This window comes from Culex pipiens, chromosome 3 (genome assembly GCF_016801865.2).
Source record: "Culex pipiens pallens isolate TS chromosome 3, TS_CPP_V2, whole genome shotgun sequence".
In the NCBI taxonomy this organism is placed as follows: Eukaryota; Metazoa; Arthropoda; class Insecta; order Diptera; family Culicidae; genus Culex; species Culex pipiens.
In genome coordinates, this window is record NC_068939.1 from 3899143 (window position 1) to 3919922 (window position 20780).

The 20780-nt window shown below is 36.3% G+C and overlaps 1 protein-coding gene across 1 annotated transcript in view; it reads left to right on the top strand.

Moving 5' to 3' along the window:
* The window catches only part of LOC120417805 (PDZ domain-containing protein GIPC3), a 32529-nt gene extending 12195 nt beyond the window's left edge, over window positions 1-20334 (top strand). Inside the window, exons 2-5 of the mRNA XM_039580003.2 lie at window positions 19301-19531; window positions 19588-19839; window positions 19901-19990; window positions 20055-20334. Coding sequence (XP_039435937.1) covers window positions 19301-19531; window positions 19588-19839; window positions 19901-19990; window positions 20055-20207 — 726 coding nt within the window. The 3' untranslated portion in view covers window positions 20208-20334. The remainder of the gene's footprint in view (window positions 1-19300; window positions 19532-19587; window positions 19840-19900; window positions 19991-20054) is intronic.
* The last annotated feature ends 446 nt before the right edge of the window (window positions 20335-20780 follow it).

Consider the following 20780-nt stretch of genomic DNA (forward strand, 5'->3'; position numbering starts at 1 on the left):
CTTTTTTTTAGAAACCCCATTTATTTTCAAAGAACTGGTCATGTTGTAAAGAATTCTAAAACTCCCCGAAATGGATGAAATCATTTTTTTTAAATGTCCAAAGAACTGGTAATATTTGAAAGAATGCAAAAACTACCCGAATTAAAAAAATCATCTTCAAAATAGTAACAAAAAAAAGTTTTTTGATAACCAATTCATTTTCAAAGAACTGGTCATGTTTGAAGAGATTTATATAACTGGAATAATTTAGAAAGCATTTTGTGGTACGTTTTGCTCCAAAAGTTCAAAGTTGGGCATGAAATGTTTTTATCCCAATATTTTTTTTTGTCAATGAAAGCGTTGCAAATGTCATTTTTTCAAAGTTGTTGTCCCCCCATACCCCATAATTTCAAACTTAATTATTCCAAGGATCCAACTTGATGGCCAAACGTTCTTCAACAGATGAATGAAAATGAAAACGTTGAACCAACGGAACTTTGTTTCCAGTAGCAGCCAGCCACAGTCTGTGTGACGACAACGGCCATCGAAAGAGAAATTTGCGCTCGACTCCTCGCCAGCCAAAGACTGGTTTGGCCGGCCATCGTCGTCGTCGAGAGCGTCTAATTTAAAGTGAAACTACCTTATAGCGACCAAACGGCCAAACAGCCAAAAGTGGCCACACTGTAGTATAGAGTAGACGACGGGGCTCTCCTCCTAATCGGGGGCAGTCCGGAAGGCGGCCCCCGGACAATGACTTTTGCGCTCGTTTGGCGGCTGCAGTTTGTCGTCAGCCCGGGTGAAGTTTGCGATTGCAATCACCTTATCACAGGAGGTCCATCTTAAGCGGATGCTGCGTGGTTCGGCCACATTGGGGAGGGGGAAGGACACGCGGCAACACTGTTGTTGGGGTTCAACGACTATTTTGTTGCTGATATGGCCTCAAAGAGCCAAGTCGTGCGGTGGTCACTTTCTATCGGACTCGGAAGATCTGGTTTGTTTAGATGCTTGTTTGGATGGTGTGTTTGAAGTTTTCAACCCGCTCTGGAGACTTCATTCAGACTTTGGACGACGAACGTGTGTGTGTGTGATCAAATTAATTAGACGACGTTGGCAGTCTCCTCTCGGTAGCAGCAGTGGAAGGTGAAAATTTGTACCTGTTTTCGGCTGGACTTGGGAGGTGGCTCCCCAGTTTGTTTCACGACTTGTCGGTGTTGCTGGACGGAACGGACGGACGGTTGTAAAATATAACAGCGAAATTAGCATTCCAAGCGAAAGTGAAACACTTAGACTGGCTGCTGCTGGAGCTCGTTTTGAGAGGGTGTGATGGCACTAACGAGCGTTTAAACGGAGAGTGGTCTCGATAAGTTATTATTTATGGCTTGTCATTAATCTTTTAGTTGACGTTATTCCTAGTAAATGAGCAAATTATGGACAAAGAAGAAAAAATCAACATACAGATACTCACTTTAATTTTAACGCAATTTGCTGCAACTTAAACGTTAATCAATTAACTTTATACAAAAAACATGAAAATGAAACAAAAAATACAAAATGTAAATGGTAAAATATTTGACTTAAACACTATCAAACGACAATCATGCAAAAAAAAAATACAATTAGTAATTTTGACAACAACTTTTAAAAATTTTGGTACCAGCTTAAGGCACCATTGAAATTTAGAATATGTTTTTGACCGAACTTCACTAAAAAAAATATACATCCAGAAATGGGCAGCGCACACCCGAGAGAATAGTGATGCCATTCACGGACACAGTGAACACAGTTCGAGATGGGCGAGAGAATCTTTCTCTCAAGGTTCATTTCAAAAAAAGTTCATCTGTCAAACAAAAAACCAAAAGTGTCGACTACGGGAATCGAACCAGACAACTTCGGCAAACTAACCCAATGACTTAACTGCCTCGGCCACCACAGCTTGCTGGCTAAAGAGTGGTCAGATGCCGATGTATGACACTTGTTGGAGATTTACACATTTGTTATGATGGTCATACAAAATGTGCATTTGAATATTTGGAAATCTGTATCTAAAGAAGGGCTTTTCTGGCCGATTTGGTATCTTCGAAAAAAATTTAGGCTGTTATTAAGAATTTTCATACAAAAATAGGTACAGGGGGGAAATCCTATTATTTTTATTTGACTTTATATCACAAAATTGATGCCTCTGTGCTCGCATGCACTAGACTTGCTGGTTTTCCTATCTAGTTAGCATATAAGAGCACAGAGGCTTCGAAATGTTGATCCCCAAAATACTTATTTTTTAATTCTCGATTTTTTTTTTGTATTTTTTAGGGGGAATCTGGTTCCAGAGACATGCATTTTTGAAAAAAATGGTGTATGGAAAACATCTGAAAAATGTCAAGCAAACAAAATTTAAGGGTGAAATTAAAAAAAAATATGATGAAATTTTTCAAGAATTGTTCAGTTTTCTTGCAATTTAAAAATACTTCATGAAGGAAAAGCACCCCTGTAAGCGAAATTTGTAGGATTTTTTCTAAGCATTTCGAAAACAAGTAGTGTCCTTCATGAAGAGTTTATAAATTGCAAAAAACTGCACATTTATCGAAAAATTTGACATTAAAATGCATATAACTTGAAAAATGTGTACTTTATCAAAACACGTTTAGCAATTTTTGATAGCAAAAAAAAATTATAGTTGAATAATTTTCAGCTCTTCTAAAATATTTTTATTTTTTCTGTCATTTCTCCCTTCCATCCTTAACCCGATGCAAAGTGTTATACTAATAGGCTATCGTTTCCAATAAATTTAAAATTTTAAATGACGAAACGGTTTATTTTTCTTCATCAAAAATTACAGAATCGAAAAGTATTATTTTTCTATATACAAGTGCTGAAATGACTTTTCAGAAACTTTTCAGCACTCGAATGAATGCTATTTTTGGCGAAGAAAAGAAGATCATTCGAAAATGATTGGAAATCTCGTTAGCTGAATGTACGACTTGTGCATGTTTTTTTGTTTAGTTTTTAATTATTTTAATTTAGAAAAAAAAATGCGAAATTTCTGTCGATCGGCTGAAGTTATTTTCTGTGAGACGTTTAATTATATTCTTAAAACCATTTATATACCTGTTCAACATTGTTGGCAGTATCCACAGTAGCCACTACAGCATAAATAAATAATAACTAATAAATTATGGGTTTGACGGACTCGCATTACCCAGACGGTAACCTTGACTGCGTGAGAGTGAGATTGAAACCCATCACCTTGTCTTGGCCACTTGCATTCCGAGCCTGTTGAAGTGACACTGAATGGCCCAAGGGTTTCCAGCAAGGCCTCAGACTGGCAAGTAATTAATAATTACTTTGATTTTGAGCTGGTAATTAGGTAGTTCTTTAATTACTTATTAATTCATGCTAATTAGAGTAATTTAAAGTAATTAATCGGAAATTAAAATAATTTTTGAGTGATTCAAGTAATTGATTTTTTTAAATTGTACTTTTTCAACGAAACTAATGACTTTTTATATATAATCTATTATAACAATATTTAATTAATTTCAAATAAGAGTGAAACTCAAAGATTAAAAAAGACTGGTTCTGTATGTAGAAGGCCTTATTCACCATAGTTCTCTCCTATGCTTTTCCTTCTAATAGGCAGTCAAAATTATTTGAAGTTTATGTGGATCAAATATTTAAAACCGAAATGTACTTAATTATCATTGATAAAAACAAAATTTTCAAAGGATAACCATTTAAAAATCAATAAAAATAAAAATATGTTTTTTAAATATTTTTTTATAATCTGCAGAAATTGACACTATTGACAGTCCTGTAATATCTCTCTATTAAGAGCTAAGCTATTTTCCCGAAAAAAATCCAAATATTTCTGAGACAAATGATCAATTCTCTACCAAAACCGGAAATGGATTTTATTTGTATTTTTTGATTTGGCTCAAACTTTGTGGGGGCCTTCCCTATGACCAAAGAAGCCATTTTGCATCATTAGTTTGTCCATATAAATTTCCATACAAATTTGGCAGCTGTTCATACAAAAATGGTACGTAAATATTCGAAAATCTGTAACTTTTGAAGGAATTTTTTGATCAATTTGGTGTCTTCGGCAAAGTTGTAGGTATTGTTAAGGACTATTTAGAAAAAAATAGGTACACGGAAAAAAAAATTTCCCGATTTTTTTATTAACTTTTTTTTCACAAAAACTCAAATTCCCAAAATACGTATTTTTTGATTTTCGAGATTTTTTGATATGTTTTAGGGGACAAAAATCCGCAACTTTTGAGCTATAGAGAAACATGGTCAAAAAATCTGCCGCCGAGTTATGATTTTTTGAAAAACTGGTGATTTTTGGAAAAAATCGAAATTTCATACATAAAATTTTTTGACCACATTTTTTTATGCAAAATTGAATTTGCAATCGAAAAGTACTTTACAGATTTTTTGATAAAGGGCTCCGTTTTCAAGATATAGCCACCGAAAGTTTGATTTTAGCGAAATATTTGCAGTTTTTCAATTTTTAAAAATAGTGACCATGAGTGAACATTTCTAAAAATATGTTTTTTGAAAAGTTCAGAAAATTTACAATAAAATTGTATAAGAGACATTGAAGATTGGACCTCTGGTTGCTGAGATACAGCGTCTTAAAGAAAAAGAAACACGAAAATTGAAGTTTTTTAAGTCTCACCCAAACAGCCCACCATTTTCTAATGACGATATCTCAGCAATTAATGGTCCGATTTTCAATGTTAATACATGAAACATTCGTGAAATTTTCCGATCTTTTCGAAAAAAATATTTTGAAAAAAATTAAATCAATACTAGCATTTTTAATGGGCATAATATTCAAAGTTTGGCCCTTTTAAAATGTTAGTCTTGATTTAAAAATTTTCAAAATATTTTTTTCGAAAAGATCGGAAAATTTTACGAATGTTTCATGTATTAACATTGAAAATCGGACCATTAATTGCTGAGATATCGTCATTAGAAAATGGTGGGCTGTTTGGGTGAGACTTAGAAAACTTCAATTTTCGTGTTTCTTTTTCTTTAAGACGCTGTATCTCAGCAACCAGAGGTCCAATCTTCAATGTCTCTTATACAATTTTATTGTAAATTTTCTGAACTTGTCAAAAAACATATTTTTAGAAATGGTCACTCATGGTCACTATTTTTAAAAATTGAAAAACTGCAAATATTTCGCTAAAATCAAACTTTCGGTGGCTATATCTTGAAAACGGAGCCCTTTATCAAAAAATCTGTAAAGTACTTTTCGATTGCAAATTCAATTTTGCATAAAAAAATGTGGTCAAAAAATTTTATGTATGAAATTTCGATTTTTTCCAAAAATCACCAGTTTTTCAAAAAATCATAACTCGGCGGCAGATTTTTTGACCATGTTTCTCTATAGCTCAAAAGTTGCGGATTTTTGTCCCCTAAAACATATCAAAAAATCTCGAAAATCAAAAAATACGTATTTTGGGAATTTGAGTTTTTGTGAAAAAAAAGTTAATAAAAAAATCGGGAAATTTTTTTTTCCGTGTACCTATTTTTTTCTAAATAGTCCTTAACAATACCTACAACTTTGCCGAAGACACCAAATTGATCAAAAAATTCCTTCAAAAGTTACAGATTTTCGAATATTTACGTACCATTTTTGTATGAACAGCTGCCAAATTTGTATGGAAATTTATATGGACAAACTAATGATGCAAAATGGCTTCTTTGGTCATAGGGAAGGCCCCCACAAAGCTTGAGCCAAATCAAAAAATACAAAAAATAAAAATGGTCGAAATCGGCCGGTTTGGTAGAGAATTGCTCAAATGTTTCAATGCTAAAAATCAAACTCAGTGAAATTCAAATCGACTAATATTCTGATGCAGAAACTAAATCCAATTTCACATTATCCGTATTTTCAGTAACGGATTTTTTAATTTGCTTGAGAAAAAAAACATGCAAAGTAATGTCAAGCCAATGTTTGAAAAATATTTTAAAACTTAACGTTATTTTGATGAATTTCACAATTTTCATGAAGAGCCGCTGCAAATATTTGTCAAAGTTTATGTTTGGCTTTTTCAAACAACTTCTATATTTTAATGGCATTCGACTTGCAATAAACTGAAACAAATTTTAAATAATCAATTAATTATGTAAAAATCATATATTGAAGTAAAACAGTACAGTGTTTTTTATGCTTTTATGACAAACAAGACTTCAAAGAACGTCAATTTACTTATTTTTTACCTAAAAATGGTATAATAAAATACTAATATCAATTTTAAAAGAAAAAATAAAACAATTCCAAATTTCAAACCAATTAACTCGCTGTAGGATATTATGTAAACATCACCCAAAGTTTCAGCACCCTCTAGTGGGAGGCATTTTTGACGTTTGATCGCCTCCCAGTCAACTCATTCGGAATTCTGAAACGGAATTCAATTCGAATCGTTTACGTATTCCGTTTCAAATGCAACAATCGGTACGTATACGGAATCTATTGTTGCGTTTGAAATGGAATACGTAAACGATTCGAATTGAATTCCGTTTCAGAATTCCGATTAAGTTGACTGGGCTAAAGCTATTTTCAATAAAAATTATACGTGAAATTCACACTATCCAGATTTGTACAAAAAAATTAAAAAAAACAGCATAATTTTTGAAAGAGCTATCGAATGAGCTATTTATAATTAATTTAGTTTAGAACCGTAGAGATGAATACTTGAATTTAAATAAATGTTTTTTTATCGTAGTGAAAAGTAATTAAGTAATTAATGTAATTAATCATTTTGCATCAGTAATTTGAATAATTAATTGGCAGACTGGCAAGTAATAAACGCTTCTGGAAACCCTTGGAATGGCCAAGACCGGATATTGCTCTGACCATCGGGAGGCACCTCAACAGCAACAGGTCGATCGCCTCAGGAGAGGGGAATTTCCCCCAAACTTTGTTAATTTCATCAAACGACCTGCTGCTGCTGCTTGCATATGGTATGGTTTGGAGTTTGGTGCGTTGGCGGAGAGTCTACCGAATTGAAGTTTAAAGTCCGCGGGTTCAGTGTTGGCTCATGTGAAACAGAGCGTGGTTCCCCTCTTTTTGGATCAGTCAACTGTGGTACCACCGCGGACCATGTGGAGAGCGAGTAGAGTCATATAGTCGTTGTCGTCGTCATGGCCAGCAAAGGTCGGTGAGCTCTCTTTTGCTGAGGTTGCTGAGGCTGGTGCGATTTTTGCGCACCGGTTGTTACTGAAATTTATCACCTGTGTGAGCGGCGGCGGCGGCGTCGTTTGGACCTAGGGTTCGCCGAGGCCGGCCAATGTAATGGACGACGAATTGTTGGATATGGAACTGGGCCGAAATTTAAATGCAAATTTCCGCGTAGACATTGAATTTTGTACTTTAGGCCATGTTTACATTGGAGTTTGCATAAATTAGTGCTAGTTTTATGACTAATTAGAGGAAATTAATCCAAAATTAAAACTTATTATAGCAAGCAGTGGCAGTACGTACAACATTCCTGTTTTTCATAAGCAGATTAGGTCAGTAATTTTGAAGAAAGATAAACCTACTTAAGAAGTGCATTCCCAGCAAACAGCTGAGTTTCTTACTAATCAATTTACGGTAAATATGGGTAAAATGCGTCACGCTTGGATTAGGAGGTCGACTGCTGAGCGAAAAAAAAACGAGAAAAAAGGTAATAGGGCATGCATAACTGGATTATCTAGCACTACATGTCTATTTAGTGAGGCTTCGTTTGGCGATGGTTGCGTGCAACAGTTGCTGTAACCTCTCTATCCCATTCCACCGCCAGTGTAGTTGTGTAGACTAACTAACTAGTACACGTAAACCGTTCTATCTGGTAGATGTTCGTACATGCAAAGTAGAGTGCTGTTTACCTGCGTTATCTTGATCAATTTTGAGACTGATCTCCAACGGGGCAACGGGATGCGCCTCTGTGATCCAAATAGATTCAATGAGACGAGAGGAATGCAAAAATCTTGTTTGAAATGCCTTGTAGAGTAAAAAACGCTTGAATGGTTTTACTCGAGAGTCTAGGATTTATGTAAGTCGAAAGTCATTAATCAGAAAATTATGTTGCGGGAAGGTTTCTTGAAAGTTTACACAATTTGAGTTCTTCGTAGGTGCTAAATAAATGAGAGTTGAGAAAATATTTAAAAATAGCAAAAACAATATTAATTTTTTAATACAGTATTGATCACATAAATCTTTATTTTTTAATACAGTATTGATCTTAAAAAAATGCAAGGATATGTTTTATGAAACAGTATTTTTTGAAATTTGTTTAACAATATTTTCAATTTTCCAAAATATCCAGCATTTTTTCAAATATTCATCTCCATTCTTTCATTCCATTCGTTATTCATTAAAAGGAACAACTCGTCTCTTTGTATTCACTGTAATGCATTCTGCTAAAACGCTCAACCAAACCACAACTGTAGGGGAAAGTGGGGCAAGTGTAACAAGCTAAGTAAATGCTCGTTAAAACCTATTAAAAACGTTAAAAAATCTGTTGGATTTTTTTATAATCATCTTATTCCAAGTCTTGACTAAGACTTTTAGCATTAGCATTAGCATTTGGAGGACGCCCCACCACCGGAAGGCTCCACAACGCTTATCCCACTGTTTGGTCTGGTTGTGTTAGACCCTCATCCGGAACAATAATCCAACACGGGAGATACCATGTCTTCATCTTTTGATGAGTGTGTAATACAGCCCAGGGCATAAGGGGGTCCACGCCGGGTCCAAGCTATCCTCAGGGAAATGAAGGAATGTTAGTAAACACCTATCTAAAGTGCGCAGGGACCCCTACGTCACCTTAGTGGTATAGATGTTTGTAGGGAGGTTTTGGACTCAATGTTAGTAGAAAGGTAGGACCCTAGGATATACCCCGAAAGGTATTGCGGGTTGATAAAAAGTGGTTTAACTTCTGAGATATTAAACTCATACAGCCGGCTGTATTGAGTAATGTGGATGATTTAGGTATTTCTAATTTATATGTTTATAATAATAGATTATTATACTCAGTCAGCCCGCTGTACTGAGGAAAATAAAGATTTAGGTACGCTTTAATTATTATGTAGGTTTTAAACTCATACAGCCGGCTGTATGGAGTAAATATTAAGAGTAAATTTTGGTGTTGAATTAAAATCGATTCATTCTTAGACAGCCGGCTGTGGAAAGACTGAATCGCAGGGATAATAAACTGGGTATTCATTATTTTTAATAATATTCACGTATTTGTATTTTTCTTAAATATCTCTTAGCTAACATTTAAACGAGTACAGGCAAAAAACAAAACAAACAAAAACGGAGTAAACCAACGACGATAACGGTAACGGGGAAATCTTTTGCAGCAACCGCGACGTGAAATGAACTAAAAACATAAATCATAAAAATGCAAAAGACGCGGCGTAGTTCTTTTTCAAAATACTAAAACTTTTTGCTTGGAACAAACTCACCGGGATTCTGTGAATAAGGCATCACTGCACTTATTTAGTTCCGCCACCGACCACCGTCGAGCTTAGTGGCGTGGCAGTTGCCACACTGACTTAAAGCACTCAGCCCCGATGAGCAGTCACCCCTCATCGCACTGTCAACTCACCTGACTTTTCTTACCCATACTCAATCCTTCAAACACCCGCGGTCATCAAAAACAAAGGCTGAATGAGACCCTTGCTACGGAAAAGGCACTTTTTCACAAATTCCCCCCAAAACTTCACTTTTCATTTGCAACCACCAATACGAAACTAAAAACTCTTCATCCCTTTATCAATCCTCCATCTTCTGTCCCAGTTCAGCACCACCCGCTTGCATGCAAGCTTCCATGCAATGTGGGAACCAACACACACACACCCTCGAGGCACAAGGGCTTTTCTGAAACTGTCAACAACCGAGTGAGCGTGTCTCTCTCCCCGCACCTTCCAAGAAAAAACAAAACTAATTTTAAACACTTTTTCTTCACGAAAATCACCGAACTTCACCATTCCCGACGAATCCACTTTACGGCCGATCGATTCTAACACATTTTAGCAGAAAAATTGATGATTTTCAGCCAAAAAAGCGTATTTAAATTTCACTACCGAGGAAGCGCGTCTGGTTAACTTGGCCGCGTTGCCAGCTCTCCTCCAAGTCTTGACTAAGACTTTGATAGAAAAAGTTTTTAAAAAATCCAGTTTTTTATAACAAAAAATCGATTTTAAAATGTTTGATTTTCCGTACGTTCTACTCAACTAGTGGGGCAAAACGCAACGCAAAACAATTGTACTGTTATCACTCAAATACATCAGATTAGAATGTATTTGAAAGGTATTTTTCATTTTAAGATTAAATAATAATATTTTACTAAATATTTGATCGTTTTTGCGAAAAAAAAATATTACTTATATGATAAGTAGTAAATTTTCATAATATCGATATATTTTGTATGGACATTTTTTTTAACAATTGTTTATCAGTTTTTAAGTACTTTTATGTATTTATTTCCCAATAAAATATGTTTTTGCAGCAATTCGTATTTTTTTCCATACTAAAAATCCATATGATACACTTGCCCCACCTGAACAAGATTTTTGAAAAGCTCTCAACAAAAATAACTAAAAGTTAAATCATACTGTATAATAGGTGCAAGTAATTGGTAGGGACACTACTAATCTAGGAAAAAAAGAATTTTGATAAAATGAGCCTTAAAACAAATCCTAAGCCTTATTTTGTACATTCCAAATATTATAAGAAAACAAAGGTTTTGAAAAAAAACCTAATTAAATCTTATGCCCCGTGGCGTTTACGTCGTTTTGGCAGTTATGTGGTAGTAGAATCAGTTAATTGCATTGCTAGCAACAATTCCTCATACTGGAAATAATCAAAATTGTAAAAATTAAGGCCGTACGAGCGATTGTTCCTCTTGCCCCATATGGTCGTCTTGCCCCACCTTCCCCTACTAGTATAAAATGCATTTCAAAACACTTTTTCCATGTAAATGTTGAAACTATGGCTTGTTATTTCAATATTTATATTTTTTTATTTTTTGTCCCCTCCTCGACCCTGGCCAGAGCCTAGGGACAAAAACTTTGAAAAATATTTGCATCGGCCTAATACGCGTATTTGCTTCGCTTGGAGACGGTGATTTTAGCGTGTTGCAGACTGGATTTCGTCATGTATATCTGACGATTTACCAAAACAGGGAGTCGTGTGGTGTTCGTGGGGGAGATCAGTTGGCGAATCGACGCGCGAGAATCCGCGGCAAAGTAGTGAAGTTTCTTGAATTTATTGATAGAAGGCTTCGCGTCGTCGTGTATATATTGTCTTTCTGTTTTTGAGCCGGTTGTTTTCGGTCCGGACTGGGTAAATTCGTTGTTAAGTTGGTTGTAAAGAAGTCGTGCGCGAAGAACTTCATGAAATCGATTGAAACAATTCGGTGTATCAGCACTATTTGAGGTTTGCATGATAACGAATAATACGTTACTAAAAATTTCATTTTGTTTTGAAAGCCCTTCCCATAGCATCGATGCTCGGATGGCACGCCGACGGTAATAACTAAAAAATACGGGATTGAGAATATAATTAAGTCCTTTTCAAAGCGTCGAAGCTCGGAAAGCAACGATTATGTTTCACTTTCTGGTCATATCATCTACCAATAGTAAATCCGGATCTATTTTAAATTGTACGTTACCGAATAATGCGTTAATACAAATTTCATTACGTTTTGAAAGTCCATCCCAAAGCATCGTTGCTCGGATGGCACGGCGGCGGTTTGAAGTAAAAAATACGCGAATGATAAGTCCTTCTCATAGCGCCGTAGCTCAGAAGGCAACGATTATGGTTCACATTCTGGTCATATCGTCTACCAAGATGAATCCTGACCTTCCCTTTCCTTCTCCTACTAACACAATTCCCCCACTTCCCGTGATGCTTGAAGGAGATGCTGTGGATTCAACGGTCTCATGCGGTGTCAACAGGTATAGAGCGACAAACTCTGTGTCTGATGAGTCTGCAACTTCAACTATCGGACTAACATTCCTACCTTTGTTGAACTGCATCTCCTTGGGGGGGCGCCGGTATTGACTTAAAGCAGAGATCTTCAGGGGTTATACAGTGAGGATGATTAGCTCCCACTACTCATCTGTTGGTTCATTGTGTAACTTCAGCTGATCCGTCAATAACGGAGTAGCAGCTCATTGGCAGTCAACCATGCTCATGCTCATGCTCATGCTATATCTGACGATTTACCAAAACAGGTTGCCTAGGAGTTGATAATTGGGAATAAAACCAATTCAACCTGAATCGACCTGAATGACAGCGGTCCATTGCCAGCCGTTCCCATCTCCACCGCGCACCAGGGACAAGGAAAAGGATTTGGAAGACGGGTCGTGTTGATGCTCCATTTTTTTTAATGGGGCATGGGAAAATCTCCATGGTGTCACCAAATAAGTTTCGCTTGGAGTTGAACGGGTTTTGGGAAGGTATAAGGTCTAGGATACGCTCTAAGTAAGCATAATGTGTTTATGGGGTACAAAATAGGGTTGTTATGTGGTGTACTTCATCTGGGGCAAATTGGGACAGCTTTTTTAGCTAGGTTCTTGCACTTTATTTTTCAAATAATTTCAGTTAGAACAAATACAGATCAACTAAATAAGTTTAGATTGGATTTAGATTTCCTAAATTTAAGCTTTTAAATGAATTAAATACAACTGTCCCTATTCAGACTGTAGTCTTGATTTATCCCAGTTGACGGTACTTAAGAAAAATATGTCAAAATCTATAAAAGAAAAGGTACAAAGGTTTGGATTACTTATTTCCATAGAAAGATAAATAACATCATTATTCAATATCATGTGGGGCTCGTAGCTTGCCTCCCTCAAATTATCGAAAATTACTCGAGATGATAGCGAAATTATCAGCTTCCCCATAACTTGGCCAATTATCTGTTACCCGAGGCCAAAAGTGGTTTTGAGTCGTCACCAGTCAGAGCATCGACGTCATTACGTGACTCAAGTCAATGCACCTCCCTTTCTCTCTTCTTCTCCGAGGTGTCGGTGGAATCTGCGCATTCACCACCGGAGGAGTCCACGCGCCGAGCTCTTAATCTTCCTCCCAGCAGTCAGATGCCAGTCTGTCAGTCGGTGCCGCAAAAGTAAACCAAATTGAGCTTCTTCCTCTTCTTCTTCTGACGATCGATGGCTGGCGGTGGTGAGAGGTCTGTTAATAATGATAATAATCAACCGAAAATTGAGGTTACCCCGTCAATGCAAAACCAATTCCGACTGCGGAAAACATGTGCTCCCTGTCTCCACCTCCTCCTCCCCGACGATGCCGGAATGAGACCCGCCGGAATCGGTTTAACCGATATTTCCTTTCTCTTTGCAAACAAACTCGGCTCGGGCTGAGGAGAATGAACGAAGAAGAAGAAGCAACTCTTGCGGGCTGCTCCAAGTGGCACTTGTTGCCACGGGCTGACTTGGTTTGCTTTGCATCGACTTAATATGGATCAGTGCTACCAATTCGGCACGGCGCGCTGCTGATGTTTGCTAGCTGGGAATTGCTAATTGAGTTTTTGATACGGTGGAGTCGGGCTTGGCCGTGTCGGGGCGAACTCTATCTGGCTTTTAGGCGGGATTAGGAAAAATGTGAGAATCGTAGTTGAAAAACTCATTCTTTCTGTAACAGTTTAGCTGTTATAAGGTTGTCCCTTTTAAAATTTATTTCGTGCTTCACTGTAAAAAAAAAAGATTATATTTGGAGCGTTAAAAATGTGATGGTTGGTGTTACATGAATTACATAACAAAAAGGTAGTATCCAACCATCAAATTTATAACTTCCAATTTGTTTTAACTGTGTTCATGAAATCATGTCGTAAAGATCAGAATTTTATGGCCGTTCTATGGCTTAAAAAACGTAATACACAATGAAATATCATAAGGCTTATACAAATTATAAGCCCAAGTTTCAACATTCTAACGCAAATCCTAAATTTGCAAAATATTAATAAATTTAAAATTATTTAAAATATTTTATTCCTAAAGTTTTATTTATTTTTCCGATCTGTGGTCCCAAAATAAAAAAAACTGCAAAAAGTCCGTAAGCGCCATATTTAATTAAAAATACCAAAAATACACATTACACAATGTATTTTAAATAGTTTACAATCAATTTAACAATTTCACCAATTTGATTTGAAATCATTAGGGGAAATTCTCGTATGTTTGGCAGGTTAAGCTCCTAACTCCATCCAATTTGCTGATTTTCACTATTCAAACAACTAATTTTGCAAAACTTTTTATAGAAACTTGCTTGCTCACTTCTTATTGAGTTGTTTATCATTCGATTTCAGTTGAAAACGCTTTTAATTAGCTTTAATTGAATGTCAAAGTTCTGACCTGCCAACATTAGAGGCACGCTGGAATTAGATGCTGTTCCCCTAGTTTCCTGAATTTCTAAAAATTGACGGAATTTTTTTTTCGGAAAAAAACATTTAGCTTTTTTGTACATCTGATTTTCAAAAAAATTCAAAATATTTTTTAAATAAGCATAAACTTGCTAAATGTTATTACCAACACAGAAAAATGCATTTTGATTGATGATTTGATTTGACTTGTAGTTCCATTACAAATTTGAAGCTATTTGAAACTGTTTTGCCTCCAGATTTTTTAGGCAAATTTTGTAATTTTTATTTCAAGTCTTTATCTCTCGACGAAAAATTAAAATTTTCATTGAAATACTTTTAAAAGTTATATTTTTAAATCGAAAATTGAGTGCTATTTGGGTGACAACCAAAAATACTTATTTTTTCCTGTTTTTTTGTGATTGTATTTCAGCAAAGCTAACTGGCTTAAGGGTAGAGTACCTACCTCGCTAGAGACGTGGATGGTACGGGTTCGAATCCCGTCTGTGATCATGGTGATTTTTTTTTCGCTTCTTAACCACTTGATACTACCAGTTGTCGTTTATCTTCGAATGTCGTCTTCCAAGAAAAAAAATATTTTCAGGTTTGGGCACTTCTAGCAGAAAAAGAAAAATTGCATTTTTTCCAAAATCTAACCTTGGTTGGATTTATCTCGAAATGATTTCAAATCTGATTTTGCATCCTGAAAATTAAGTGAAATTTTAGGCAAATAAAAAAATACATTAAAAAAATCAAAAGATAAGGTTTTTGGTAGAGTTGCTCAAAATGCTTAATGTTGTTCTACGGTTTGGAATATATATTAGAATCCATGAAAATATTTTTTCCGTGGTCTGATAACTATTTGCGCGTATTTTTATTTAAATTTTCTAAAAAGTATTGTTATTAAAATTATTTATTTAATTTATGCGAAGATTTTTTCTAAATAAATAAATCTACTTTATTTACTTTTCTATGAATAGTTTTAATCAAAGATTTCAATTTCTCTGGAACCACCAAATTTATCAAAAAATTACTCAGTGTTTTAGCTTATTAGGGCATTAGAAATATTTGAGTAAACTTCATCCTTAATTCCAATATTCATACAAATTGTGAAATGTTACTAATGTTTTACTGTTGTCTTTTAATGCTTAAAATTGCTACATTTTTTTATATTTTTTGTGTGTTCAAATTCAAAGATTTGTTATCAACTTTATGATAATGTTTTAGATTATGCTTTTGATTATCCTTAGTCAAATCAGACATATTTTAAATTCGTGCAAAAATCAGCACAACATTCATGTACCACAACTGTTCACACCAAATCAACGTGACTACAATTACCTTACATGCGTTCCGTCCACCCTCGATGCGAAACGAAAACAACAACAAGGAAAACGTGTTGCGGGGCAATCCATAAACGACGTTGGCCAATATTGCCACTAAATTTTGTTTTAAATAATTTTCTTGCATTTTTAAAAGAACAAAAAAAAACTTTTCGTTGTGATTCGCGATTTGTGGACGACCCCCTCGTTGTGACTCTGTTCGAAGAAAAGAGTTATTTTCAAACACGAGTGGGCCGATTGTATTTGGAGCATCCCTAGCTCATTGTTTGATTCAATTAAGGGGTAGACAATGACGCATGACGTTTTTTCCCACCAAACTTAAAATAAATCTCCAAAAAGTGCGCGATTACATGATACTTGGCGCACGAGTCGCGTCTCGTGTCTCGAGATGCAGGCAACATGCAACCGAATAAGACTGAAAAAGACTTGAATTGCATATGCATGAAATCAAGCACATCAAACAGTAGCTCACGCAGCCAAGTTATTCAATCTTTAAACAAAAACCGAGGCTTCAAAAATTATTGCACAAGCTTATTTCATTTTCCATCTCATCATCAGGGGTATGATGATGATTGGTGGAAGCGATGTGAAAATTAAGCTATGGAATGCGATCAAGATCGTGATTGCTATCGATATGGAAACGTTATTTTCTATTATTCGATATTTAAGGACTAAAATGAGTAGCATTTATTGGAACAAAAGTCTCGATCAATGATTTACAAGGGAAAATAAATCCTCCACGGAGCAAAAAACGTCAACATTGGCAAACAACCGTCGCGAACGACGACTTTTTTTTTCGTCAATTTCTCTTAAAAATTTCCCCGCAATCCATAGTAAAGTGAAAACAGCCCCGCGGCCATTACTCAACCTAACCAACCAAAGCCCCCCACTTGCTGAGATCAAGAGAGTGAGAGTAAGCCACCTTCCGCACGAGAGAGAGAAAAAAATGAGCTTTCGAACCCCCCTTGAACTTATGCTTCATAAATCGAGCAAAAAAAAAGTTTAAGCAAAAAATCTTCCGCATCAAAAGTGGCCTCGCTCTTGCTCTTGCTCAACCTCTCTCTCTCTCTTTTGCATCGTGTGTTGATGGTGATGTTGTTGATGATGCACAAAGCCACCAGCAGATGATCGAGGGTCGCGGGCGCCACCGCCATGAGCAGCCAAAGTCGAGCGGTGCGGTTAGTGTTGCTGGAAACGCCTCTCGGATGGTGCATCGAAATCGGACGGAAATCGGTCGGTAATCGCTTGAGGAAAAACCCCGCTCGTTTGCTGGAAAGAGTGCTGTGACTATCGCTGTGGAAATAATTTAAATTTGGGAACATTTTGTAGAGTGATGAGTTGATGGTGCAAGTAGTGTGGTTTACAAGTGAAGAAAGCGGAGAACACTGGAATGTCGCCGATTTAGATTGAGGCATGTGGTTTAGTAATAATCTGTTATTGAGATTTTTTTTCAATTTTTTATAAATGTCTGTATAGTCTTATAATGGTTTTAGAGATGTGCATTATTTCTGTAGTTTCTACGAAAACTTTTTTATAAATATTGTGATGTACCCATAGAAGCACAGTACCCATCCGTGAGAAAAAAGAACGCGGACAGAGAGTAATAAGGTACAGTGAACGGACTGTGAGTAAAATTCAAGAGATGGTGAGAGGGCTATTAAAAGTCCACCACGGTTCCATGAATATGTGATGGTCAACTTTGCTTTGAAGGGTAATTTTGGTCCCTGATTTTGAATCCGAGGTCCATTTTTCGAGATCTCGTGACGGTGAGGCAGTACGACCCCTTTCATTTTTCTGGATTTTCACTAAGACACGTTTTTTCAGTGATTTGTAGCTCGAAACCGTGAGGAGATAAAAATTTTATGCCAAAGGGACTTTTGTGTAAAATCTGACGCTCGATACTACTTACTTACTCAAAATTCCGAAAAAAAAAAGAATTCTTCAATTTCCCGTGACTCAACAGTCAGAAATCGAGAGAGATGTAATTTAAGGAAAATTTAAGGTGCTTTACGAACCTGCAAAAACAAAGAGAGATCATTTCTTATTTAATGATTATGTGTTTTATGTAACTTTGCAGGGCTACTTTTTAGAGTGCAACAATGTTGTAGAGCAGACAAAAACCAAAAAAATGTATAAACATAAGGGCCACGGCGTGGCTGGAGCAAAATATCATAAATAGAGATTTAAAAATAGAAAGTTGTGTTTTACCGGCCTGAATCAGAATCTTTAGAAATCAAAATATTCGATCGATGAAAATTGCGTTTTTCAAAAATTATAGGTTTTTTTTATTTTTCGGTACGGATTTTTAATTGACTAGCCTTATATGTGGATCGATCTTTAAAAAAATATTTGTTTTTATTTAAAAATTGTAAAGAAATCTCTTACCCCTTTTTCAACTTCGTTGATCCGTTTTGATTGCCAAAAGATATTCCAATCTTAACACTGATTTTCGACAATTTTTAAAAACAAATGTTTTTTAAAGATCGATTCACCTATAAGGCTAGGTCAGTTAAAACTCCGTACAAAAAATTAAAAACCTATAATTTTTGAAATATTTTGAATATTTTGATTTATACAGATTCTGATTCAGACCGGTAAAACATAAAAATGATTGAAATGATAAATTTTGCTGTAAATTCAAAAATGACCTCTTGATGTTTTATAATACAGTCCAAACTCGTTTATCATAAGGCCTCGGAAAAATTTCACTTCGGATATTCGAATCACGCAAAAAATATGTTTTTGGTTGTCTTATATTTGATTGTCGAGCTTAAGTATGAACCATCTAAAATAATTTAGAACTTTTGAATCCATGATGACAGCAAAAATTGCGGTGACGTAATATTAATAAAAACATTTCTTAATTTAAAAGGCAAATAAATATTCAAATTTGACAGAACTCGAATTAAATGTTTAAAGTAAGAAAATAAAAACATACGAAAAAAGCATTTTTTTGGTCATGATTCGATTATCCGATTTCCCATACAAACCTTCGGATAATCGAAACTTCGGATAATCCAGTCTGGACTGTATCTAACTTTCCAAGAATATTTTTTGATTTTTTTCCAGAAAGTTGTTAAGTATGCCAATCCAAGAAACTTTGTCCAAAATAGCAAAATTTTATCTTGTAATCTACGCCTTCTACGAATAGTTTTCTCAATGGCATCAGCCAAACCCTCAAAAAAATATTATTTTTTGTGTCAATTTTGGGTTATTTTTTAAATAAAAGTCTTCGAATGCTCTTGAAAACAAAAATTTTCATTTTTGAAAAAATAAATTTGGATGAAAAAAGTAGAAAAGGTAAAAAATATTCATGTAATTTTGCAAGCTGAATCTGAGTTTGTCCTCGGAATTGAACCAAAGTGTCAAAATATCGATTTTTGGTCATATTTTGGGTTCTATGAGTTCATATGATTATTTTACAATTTTTTACACGCTGCGACTTGACGACTTGTCGAAGTTTTTTTTTTATTGAAAACTCTGATTTACAAGGTCTTTTCAATCCGTTTAAAAATTAATAATAAATAAAATCTACCAACCGTTAATAAACACTATTTAAATTCCCAATTCTATTTCTCCCACCACCTCCCCTTCCAGATTCTGTTCTGCACGCTGAACTCGCACAAGGTCGACATGAGCAACCTGCTGGGCGGACAGATCGGCCTGAACGATTTCATCTTTGCACACAAAAAGGGCCGCCCGAAGGAGGTGGAAATCGTCAAGTCGGAGGACGCCCTCGGGCTGACCATCACCGATAACGGCGCCGGCTACGCGTTCATCAAGCGGATCAAAAGTGGCAGCGTGATTGACCGGATTCCCCACATACAGGTTGGTTGGTTAATTTTGTCAATTTGGGATTTGGACTGATTTGTGTGTGTGCTTAGGTCGGTGACCACATCGAGAAGCTGGACGGGGTGAACGTGGTCGGCAAACGGCACTACGAGGTGGCCCGCATGCTCAAGGACATTCCGACCGGGTCGACCTTCACGATCCGGCTGGTGGAGCCCATGAAGAGTGGCTTCCAGGGTATTGCGCCACGCAACAAGGGCGGTGCCAAGCAGACGAAGCAGGGCTACGGCAGTGGCAAGGAGACGCTTAGGTTTAAGTCCAACGGGAATGCAGCCATCGAGGACGAGGTAAGAATGGGCTTTGAGATGATTTGTGCGAGTCGAAATCTAAACAGGAATGTTTCTTTAGCACGACGATGCAACTCAGTGTGGAATAGATGCCATCAATTCACTGCTAGATTCGTTTATGGGAATCAACGACACGGAACTAGCGACGCAAGTGAGTATTTCTTGACCTAAGTATCTAAATCGGAGCAACAATTTAACACCCTCCAATTCCGTAGATCTGGGACCTCGGTAGCAACAAAACCAACTCGATGGACTTTGCCGAGGCGATCGATGCGTCCGACCTGGAGGCGTTCGGATTCACCGACGACTTTATCATCGAACTGTGGGGAGCGGTCACCGATGCCCGGCAGGGTCGTCATAAAAGATGAGACGGTGCCAATCGAAGATCGAGTCGATAAAGCCTGTTGATACTGATGCAACAACAACAATGAAAAAAATGGAAAGCAAAGCAAAACATTCCCCCCACACACTCCTAAGCAAAAAAAAAAAAAAGAAGCAATACCACAAACAAGCAGAGAGAGAAAATAAAATATGATAACACATAAAAAAGGCCAGAGGCACTTACAGTCAATACAGTGCACTGTGTCCAAATTAATTACCCGCAAAAAAAGAGCTATTTATGATCGATTGTTGACCCCCCTCGGCCGAGAGGCGCAAGTGCTTCATCGCGTCTTCGATAATAGCATTTACAATTTTCGTTATGTTAATAAGTGCGTCGTGTTTGTTACGATACGGGGATGCGGACCAAATGTGTGACGCGATGGTTCGGTCACACACGCCTTATTGGAAATTATACTTATGATGATGATGATCAAGCAAACGAGCAAATCAATTTACTTTACAGTAGCAGGTAGCAAGAAGAAAGCAAAGTGGGGCAGAAACGCGCGCGCGGAAGTGATATAAGTAATTTTAACTAATCGTAAACGTAGTTTCAAGTGAAA